This window comes from Maylandia zebra, linkage group LG8 (genome assembly GCF_041146795.1).
Source record: "Maylandia zebra isolate NMK-2024a linkage group LG8, Mzebra_GT3a, whole genome shotgun sequence".
In the NCBI taxonomy this organism is placed as follows: domain Eukaryota; kingdom Metazoa; phylum Chordata; class Actinopteri; order Cichliformes; family Cichlidae; genus Maylandia; species Maylandia zebra.
The window spans coordinates 6163292-6173177 of record NC_135174.1 but is presented as its reverse complement, the minus strand read 5'-3'; the positions used below and the strand labels follow the sequence as shown (position 1 = coordinate 6173177).

Sequence of the window (9886 nt, the reverse complement as noted above, 5' to 3'; positions counted from 1 at the left end):
AAGGGCACAGCTTTGCCATGTAGCGTGGCGCGTGCGCCAGGCCGGCAGCAAAAAGTGATCTTGTCTCCGCGCCATGCCCGTGTTATTAAGCTTAATGCAACTCTGTTCTGTTCTGCTGCCTGATTCATGACACAGCACCCGGCATGCTAAACATAATCCCCCGACATGAAACCAAATAGCAGAGCAGAATGGTATTTAAATAGGAGGAGTGCAGCTGATCCCCTATTGTGTAACCTTCCTTGTCCTCCAGATGGCTTGATATGAATCTTTCCAGGGGTCAAAACACTGCAACCCGGCTCAAATGTGAAACCGCTGGGTGCTATGTGGCATGAATATGCTCATTATTCCACATAAACATGGCCTTAACCCCCCCTAACCTCCCATCCTCCCACTCTGCAGATGCACGGTAAGCTTAGAGGCTCAGACTCAGAGAAATGTCTGTGTTTATCCATGCATGTAGGCATGAGAGTACATCTGGGGAGGGAGGAGGGACAAATATTACCAGTGCATATATTGATGACATTCCTGGCACTGGTGTGAAAAAGAACTCTCTGGCCTCCCCCCGCTTACATTTGTAAACAACTCAAGAGGAAGCGGCACGTAATACCCGATCCCCACGCGCTCCACCCTCAAGAAGGCTGTCACGTACTGCCGCAAGGACTCATTTTCTAAACTTTTAGATGCTTAACCTGCGTAAACACACGTGTAAAAATCAGCTCTGCCTGCTTTCTTCATCGCAGTGGAGTGCTTAAAGACTGTCATTCCTTTGAATTTAGGAAGAAGAATAAAGCAGATGCTTGTGCGTGTGTGCATGAAGCTATAAATTCCAGTGTGCAGCGTAATCTTAGATTGCCATCACTACAGAGCTGCAATGAATACTAATTGAGCATCACCTCCTCTTCTGTGGGTAAGACTGCATTTCAGTAACGTGGCAGTATAACTTCAGTTCCATGGAGGATCGCATCTATTTACCATCTAAATATGCAGCAAATATTTACAGACACCTAAATAGGTCCACAATTCCACACGGGTATTGCTTATCTTTCCACACTTAATTGAGCCATAATGCTGAGCACATTAAAAAGGTTGTGACAGTCATCTCCTAGAAATCAACCAGTGAGGTAATGTTTGAAAGTAGAGCCATCTCTAACAGCTGAGTGAATCATTAGATAAGGTGGAACTGCGCTCTCTAACATAGGTAAACAAGCTTTGTAAAAATGCTTTTAATGCCAAGACTGTATGTAAAGGATGGACACTTTGACATCACCCGCTGCCCTGCACATTGTGAAGCCCGAATGCTGGCCGTTTGCCTGCCGCCATATTTGTTTTGTAGAGCCAAAACTGACAAGGGTGGATGGAGTGCTCTTAAGTTATCACTTAATATTTGCAAGTTTGGTTAGCAAGCTCCACACTAACACAGTGGAAGAATTGAACTGAAATGCAGATTTCTTGAAAGGTTCAAGTGTACACGAGGACATAAAAATTTGTCAGATAAATCTATCAAAGATATAATCTTTTTATTGTGGGCGTGGATTGACTCATTTTTGAAGCCAGCCTCAAGTGGCCAGTGGACGAACTGCAACTTTCATGTTGAAAGTGCCATGCTAAATTAAAACATGTAAATGAATTAATCTGAGGCACAGCATTTAATGAAGAACAAATAGCTCTGAGGGATGTAAATTGATTCCCGACTACTCCAGTCTGCATGTCAAAGTATCCTTGGGTAAGATACTGAAACATGAAGTGTAAGTGTGTATGCTCAGGTATGGAAAAAGGCACTTATATGTGTCTGTTACTGGGTGAACGAGACTTGCAGTAAAAAGCACTTAGAGTTCTGAGTTGAATATGTAAGGAGAATTACATACCAGTATACATACTGATCCATTCACCATTTACCAGTCATTAGTTTGGTTTGCTGTGATGGACCAGGATTTATCTGGCCTAATTCTATGGCAGGATAAGAACCCTATGACCGTGGATTGGATGAGTGGTTAAGAAAATCAATGAGAGGATAGTTTAGTTCATCATATGGATACAATTTGACTGCATGATGACACTAATTCCAACTCCATGGCGCTTTAATGCAAACAGTAGCATTGCAGGAACAAAGTGTACATATGCTGTGCTTGCACCCTATAGGTTCTCTTATTTGGCACTAAATCCAGTATTCAAATGCTTTAGCTGTTGGTTGCAATGAGCTCCAGTGAGATATAACTTCTGTCTGTGTTGCTAAATGTTCAGTAGCTAGTCACCAGCTTGCTCTGTTAAGTATTTGCTATGGAATGGGTATCACAAGGTACAGTCTAACAAAGCTTTTTCAATTCACACAGATACCTTTCTGCCAGAAATCACACTAAAGAGGGACAGTGAGAGTAAGACTTAAGGGTGTACACACACACACACACACACACACACACACACACACACACACACACACACACACACACACACACACACACTAATCCCTTGTTAACATAAAAATATTGATTATGGCTGCTTTAATAAAAAACATGCTTTGGTTGCTGTTCCTGTTTAAACATCAATATTTAAAGGGCAAAAAAAGGCTGAATTAAAAAGATATTAATCTGAGGCACAGCCTTTAATGAAGAAGTAATGGAAATGTAAAAGTCGGTAGATGTTAGCGCAACCTATTCATTTCAAATGATACCTTTTTATTTTCTGCTAAAAACACAACCAGCTGAAAAAGAAATACAGCTCAAAGAGTTACTATAACTTGAGATTGAAAGGGGTTATAAAAAAGTCAGTTTTTTTCCTCCCTACAGGTAAAAATTCAGAAAACAAGATCGAAAGGAAGCCCTCGTGTGAGGCATGAAAGAGTAAATCGTTGTTCAGAAGAGTGTTTGAGCTTTGAAGTCTGCTGGTAAGAACAGGGTCTAATACATCTATCCAAGCCATCTCAGTGTTAGTCCAATAACCAAAAGAAATGAATGCAGCCTGTGAAACATTTCATTATACACCACGTTCACATGAGCATTGCTTTTGTGCCAGTTCTATTAATTTCATGTGCCAAAAGCCACTTTCTTCCCATAAAACGTGGTCTTTGGAGCATTTTTTTTATTCATATTGTTGCACTAAGGAAGCAAATAGTGGCAGATATTCTTCTGCCCAGTGTTGCATTTCATTCTATCTCAGATATCAATCACATAAGGTTACGCATAACAAATTAAAATCCATTGAGTGCATCTGGAAATTTATCTCGTGTGCAGCCGCAAAGCCAGAGAGGAAGAAAGGATTTCACGGCTTTGTGAAGAGAAGTGCTGAAAAACTTTGATGTGGACTTCACTTAAAAAAAAAAATCTGCACGAATCACGCTAAAACATCTTACTTCATTAACTGTGTTTACCTCCGGGTTCCAGCCAGGCAGACTTGCAACAAGAGGAGGAAACTTTCCCTGCGCTCCAGATCCATACTCTAGTGGAGAATAACAAATAAGTCATTGTTAAGCACGGTGTGGGGCTATTTTTCCACCTGTCCACCGCCAAAACTAACACTTGTGTATCGAGTATACACAGTGGGAGGATAGGCAGGCCCTTTTTTTGGTACGGCGCTGGAGACACGTATTTCTTGCTGAAGAGTGATGCAGTTGAGTGCAAATTGAAACATGCCAGAACATTTGGTCATAGTCGCACATTTTCTGTGCTTTGAAAAGGGGAGGCTTAAAAAAAACAAAAAACCCAAAGCCTGCCCTGCTCTGGTGGCCTTGATGTGTCTCCAAGGCCCCCACGGTGTGTTTAGTTTCTGGTCGGGTCATCCATCACACATGCTCCTCGTTGGTGGGTGGGGGCTCATCTCTCACCCCTGCTGAGTCTCAATCTGGAGGCTGGAAGAACTCTCCATTGTGCCTGCAGCACCCTGCAGCCCTCTGGCTATGATCTGACTGCATTTTCTAGCGCTGTTTACGGTGCTGGGATGTGATGCTGGGCTAAACATCAACCGTTCTGTTGATAAGCCACAATTAACCTCTGAGTGGACACATGGGTTAACTTATACGTGATTTTTAAGAGATTATTTTTAGAAACAAGTCACGAGTAAGAAATGAAGTAATCAGCAATACAAACACACACTTTATTAGAAATGAATTTTATATATATCTGAACAGGGAACGAGAACAGGAATGTGTCTATTTTTTATTACTGCTATATGATTTGGCATGGTACATACTCAAACAACAGACTATCTAAATGAATTATGATTGATTCAGATCAATCGTATACGCCGCTGTTCCCTCTAGAGAGCCTGTAAGCAGCTGGCAGCTATAAATCAGCTTTCAGATTTAACAGACATGGCATACAGCACTGAGTGGGATATTTTTTGAGTCAGGAAGAGATACTTTTGTTTCTCAGTCATTTCCCCCCTTTCTAAAGAACAGTCTGTCCTCTCTCCCTCCTCCTCTCTTACTCTCCTGCCCCGCTCCCTCCCTCACAGCTGTATAATTCATGTGGCATTGTATTTATTGTGCAAACATGGGAGTGCGGGAGCCCATGTTAGGTAAGAGCAGAGTGTGGCGTCAAACACCTTGGGTCTGACAGCAGAGAGTGTAAGCCCTGCACTGCACAGCTGCTAAAAACAAGTAGCCTGCACGTAGGCAGGAGAGCAGCCAGGATTCAATGTGTAACTAATGAATTTCACAGTCCACAGGCATTATAATGAAGAGAATTCAATGGCAGGGACACAGATTGAAAAATGATATAGCATTATTATTTTAATTTTACAATTACAAAATCTGTTTTGTTTGAATTGTGTTGTTTAATAGTAAGAGAATGCTGTTCAGCAAGGTTTACACTCAAGGAACATCAAAATGCCATTGGTGAGGAGCAGGGAACAAAGCCAGTGACAGGTGTGTCCCTCCGCCACAGTGGTTATCCTAGCTTCCTTTAACCCTGTAGTGGCAGAAGTGGTGCCAAGTGTGGTCTCATTTCAGCCTTGTTCCTCGCTCTCAGCAATAACTATACTGACTATTCGAAATTCTAATCATAATAAATATAACCAGCAGTACGTTTTATGCACAACTGAGCACAATCACTGAAATGTAGAACCCTCAAGAACATATGTCACATAAAACAGACAGCCCGTGTCAGTTCTTTACCTTTCAGCCATGCAGGTATTATATTTTTAATAGTTTTTGTTTAAAAAAAAATCATATTTCTCCGCACGGGTTTCAAATGGTTTTTAGTTAATACCCTTTCTCCGATAAAGTAGTCCATAACAGATGAAAGGCAAACCACTACCGTAAATAGAACCCTGTGTTTGACTGAACACAAAATCATCCAGTCACAGCTTTAGTTGGTGTGGTTGTTCATGACGACGAAGCGCTCGGCCAATAGAAGCGCGTTACTGGGTGTTGACCCCTGTGAGCCGCATCACCACCCCATTCCATGTCCGTGGCGGAGGACTACTATAAAAACAAACAAGCCCAAGTTTTAAAGGGCAGAGTTGTAAAAACTCCCAGGCTGTGGGGAGTAAGCTTGGAAGCCTGCAAATCGGAATTCAACTGTAACCCCACGGAAGAAAGAAAATCGCCTGGAGCGCTACAATATTTTCTATCTTCTTTAGAAAGTGACACTAGAAACTGTGTAGATTCTAGCGTTTCCTGGAGCGGACTCTGGTTCGTGCAAGAAGGACCTGCTGATTCCATGTAAGGTAAATATTAACGTAACGTCAATTTCTCGATCTCTGACACAGCCGTGCATCACTCCTCCTATATCTCTTGTTAGTTTTCTAAGTGTCGCAGTCAGTGATGTTATTAAACGAAAGTATTTTTGTCGAGTATGCGAGCTGTAGCTTCCTAGCTAATTAAAATGCTACACCGCTTGGTGTCGACCAGAGTCCGGCTAAAACGCCAATTTCCATCTTATGTTGCCGTTAACAGTGACATTGACTGCCTCTTACGATCGACTTTCATTGTGCGCATACCTTGCGGTTGGCACACGCGATGTCAGCGCGAGGTAATGCTGATAAGCAGCTGGGCGAGCTAAACATTAACACTATCTGCCTTCTTGATAGCTAGCTTGCCACATTTCAGTTCACACCCATCATTAAGTTGGCCAGCTAATGCTAGGTGGACGACAGCGACAGAGCGACGGGGTGAGAAAGCGGACAGTTTGTGTATACAGCGCTGACAGGGTCACGTACGCTCTTGCTCTGCTGTAACAGAGGGTTTTATGGCCGTGGTTAGACTTTGAATGATGATTATGTAACAATTCTCCTCGCGAGTGTGTACGTGCTCCTCTACCTACTGTAGCTCAGCAAGGATGAAAGTGCTGGAATAGCCCGGCTGGGTTATTTAAAATGACGCTTATCCAACTAAAGAAGGCTGGAGTTTGTCTAAACATGTCCAGTGCGAATAGGAAGCGATCGAAAATCCGTCTCACTATTGACACCTGCCATTACATCCACCGCCCTCTGCAGAGGTCAACCATGGGTGCACTTATCTGTCACACTAGACCGCTGGGGAGCATGCACTGCTGACACCATCTGAGTCAGTGGCCTGTATGTATTTATAGCTGTTGTACAGCTGCGATGCCAGCACTGCTGTGCAGAGAGGGGGAGGAAGTGGATAGTGATTAAAATGTTTTTTTGTTTTGTTTTTAAATGGGCCCAAACTGATAACTGCTTTGCTTTGCTTGTGTTATGCTGTGAACAGCTGCACATCTATAACGCGTCCCCTTTTCTTTCCATTTCAGGGTCCTGACTTCGACTCTGCTGCAGGACGTATATTTGTTTCGGCAACGCGTGCTGAGCTTTTTCATTACACTCATCACTGCTGCCTTGGAGGGTTTTTGCAACGCTTTGTGGGAGGAAAAAGCAAACCTGTGACAGTAAAAGAAGCCCTCTTGCCACTGAAAGCAGCTATGCAGCTTGAAATTCAAGTAGCCCTCAACTTTATTATTTCCTATTTATACAACAAACTCCCTCGACGACGAGTAAATATCTTTGGCGAAGAGCTTGAGAGGCAGCTGAAGAAAAAATATGAAGGCCACTGGTATCCGGATAAGCCATACAAAGGGTCAGGGTTCAGGTGCATCCATGTAGGGGAGAAGGTGGACCCCGTGGTGGAGCAGGCAGCCAAAGAGAGTGGGCTGGATATCGAAGACGTCCGGAATAATCTTCCTCAGGACCTTAGCGTGTGGATTGACCCGTTTGAGGTTTCCTACCAGATAGGGGAAAAGGGACCGGTTAAGGTGCTGTATGTGGATGATAACAATGAAAATGGCTCAGAGTTGGACAAGGAGATCAAGAACAGCTTTAATCCTGAGGCCCAGGTCTTCATGCCAATCAGCGACCCTGTCGGGGCTTCTTCAGAGTCCAGCTCCCCCTCCCCTCCTTTTGGGCAGTCTGCTGCGGTAAGCCCATCTTTTATGCCACGCTCCACCCAGCCCTTAACCTTCACCACTGCCACCTTCGCCGCCACCAAATTTGGCTCCACTAAGATGAAGAGCAGCGGACGCAGTAACGGCAACAGCGGCAGTAGCAGCAAGGTGGCTCGCACCTCCCCTACCAACAACCTTGGTCTGAATGTCAACACCCTATTGAAGCAGAAAGCCATCTCCACCTCCATGCACTCGCTGTACGGGCTCGGCCTGAGTCAGCAGCAGCAGAAAGCCTCTGCTCTCTCTCCCAACGCCAAGGAGTTTGTGTTCCCCAGTCTCCAGGGCCAGTCCAGCCCTGGAGCAGTGTTCCCCGGGGAGGGCTCCCTGGGGCTTGGCCCACTGCAGTACAACAATGCCTTTGACATGTTTGCAGCCTACGGAAGCCTCAACGACAAGTCTCTTATGGATGGCCTCAACTTCAGTCTGAGCAACATGCAGTATTCTAACCAGCAATTCCAGCCAGTCATGGCTAACTAAGCTCATCATCAGAAGATGCTATTTATGAATGACGGTGGCTCAAAAAGAAGGAAAAACAAAACGCACACTTAGAAACTGGACTTTAAGGATGTAGTGTCTAGTCAATAAAGCGCATGTGCCCAAGGGTGTTTTGACCACGCCCCCTTGAGTTAGTTTCTACTAAAAGCTTGTTGTACAAACACATCCAAGCTTGGTTACTTCAATTCAACATGCATCATTGTTTTTCTTGATTTCTTTTTGCCAACCAAGCACAAAGTTTTTTACTATGTTGAGGAAAATAACTTTAAAATAAAGTTTAAAAAAAAAATTATAAAAAAATACAAGCTTCAAGTTCTGGCCTCTTACAGTATTTTACAGGTAGTAAGACAAGGCTGATTTTTATGAATTGGCACTTCTAAGTGGGGTTACTTGGTCTTTTTCTAATTGTATAATTTAATTTAGTACAGAGTTTGTAAGATATCAGAGTATATATTGTTTCTATGACATGGTGTTGCATTTATATCTTTTTACTACTCCAGTGATCTGTGATGGCTGCAGCAGCTTTTCCTTATTTTTCTTTCTCTTTTTTTAAAAAGATAATTGTTAAAGAAATCCATCTTTAAAAAAAACAAACTATACATCAAATATTCTGAAGATTGTGTACAGAGTATTCCTTAGTGGTGGAAGTAAAGTGTAGGAATATTTGCTTTTTTCTGGAAGATGAATTGTATTTTCTGTTAAGAGGTTAAAAGATTTTGCTATACTATGGACAAAATGTAATCGTATGAATATTAATTTTGTACCTACATTGTGCAATACTTGATAAAAAAACAAAAACATTAAGGTATAACAAAGTATTTTGAGTCAGTGTCTTACATGTCAAGAGGGACTGAAATAGTTTATATTGTTAAGTTTGTATTAAATGCTTAAAAATTATATGCTTGTCTTTATTTTTTTTAATTTCATATTTGCACCCCGGTCTTTTTAATAAAATAAACTACAGTTGAACATGATCTGTGGGATATGGACTTATTTATTACCTCTTATATGCAGACTTGTCTTTAATATTTAGCGTGTGTGAATGGCTATTGTGGTGCTGCCCTATCAAAGGGTAACAAGGTTAAAACTGGCAGTAAACTTCAAATTAGTTTATGATCTGTTGTCTTTGTTATCATGGCTGTGAAGATGGGTGGAGTGTGTTGGTGTTTTTTTTTTTTTTTTTTTTTTTCCCCCCCCCCCCCTTCCACTGTGTGTGTGTGTCATGTGTCACAGCAGAATGAAACGTCACACAAATAAAAATGTCACCCAGCTTGTCTTTCATTTTGAGGAAAGTTTGGGTTGGTGTCACTATGATAAAGGAGCGCAAGTGTGTTGCTCTGGTTAGTGACTTGATTGCGCAGACAAAGGCAACGACTGGTATCATGTTCCTGTTTTAGCTAGCAAAAATGGAGATGGGTTTTAACATTTAGTTGAGTGTGATTGCTTGATCTTTTAGTTCCCAAGCGAGCAGGATTTCAGAACTTTTAATACCTTGCTCACATATTAAGGCAATGTCCCACATTTTGATCGGATCTGATGTTCAAAAGTGAACATTGCTCGACAGTCTGCTTTTTATCCAGTGGTTGTAAAGAATGCAGAAAGCATCACAATGAAAAGAAAATTCAGTTACAACAATGATTGGAAAGCTAATTATAATGACACGAGGCCAGGAGAGGAGAATTCTCAGTTTGTGCTCAGCTTCGTTTCAGGTTTAGTCATTTACCCGCCCTGCTGAGACCCTGCGTCTGCATATGGAGATATTAAATTTTGAGTTTTCTGCCCCTTATACTTCACTATGCTTAAAGGGTTTTACCCTGTATTAAAATTGCGATTTTTTTGTGTTATACTTTAAAATTCAGATGACGACAGCATTATTAGCCTCCCTATAAAAAATTAATGTTAAAAAGAGTATTCCCCAAGTGCTGTCAAGCAGAGCAAGGAATATTTAACACAGCTGTTCCAAACATCCTAGTATCATTTTAGACGCTTACGTTATTTTA

The 9886-nt window shown here is 42.1% G+C and overlaps 1 protein-coding gene across 2 annotated transcripts; it reads left to right on the top strand.

The window, feature by feature from the left end:
• Positions 1 to 5434: 5434 nt before the first annotated feature.
• Positions 5435 to 8860, top strand: tob1b (transducer of ERBB2, 1b). 2 transcript variants are annotated; one of them, XM_004557474.4, is made up of 2 exons: positions 5435 to 5656; positions 6705 to 8860. In XM_004557474.4, the coding sequence occupies exon 2, from the start codon at positions 6873 to 6875 to the stop codon at positions 7866 to 7868; it is 996 nt and encodes a 331-aa protein (XP_004557531.2). In that variant the 5' UTR covers positions 5435 to 5656; positions 6705 to 6872; the 3' UTR covers positions 7869 to 8860. The 2 variants fall into 2 exon arrangements, with proteins under 2 accessions (XP_004557531.2, XP_004557530.2); XM_004557473.4 differs by having other exon boundaries at positions 5435 to 5661.
• The last annotated feature ends 1026 nt before the right edge of the window (positions 8861 to 9886 follow it).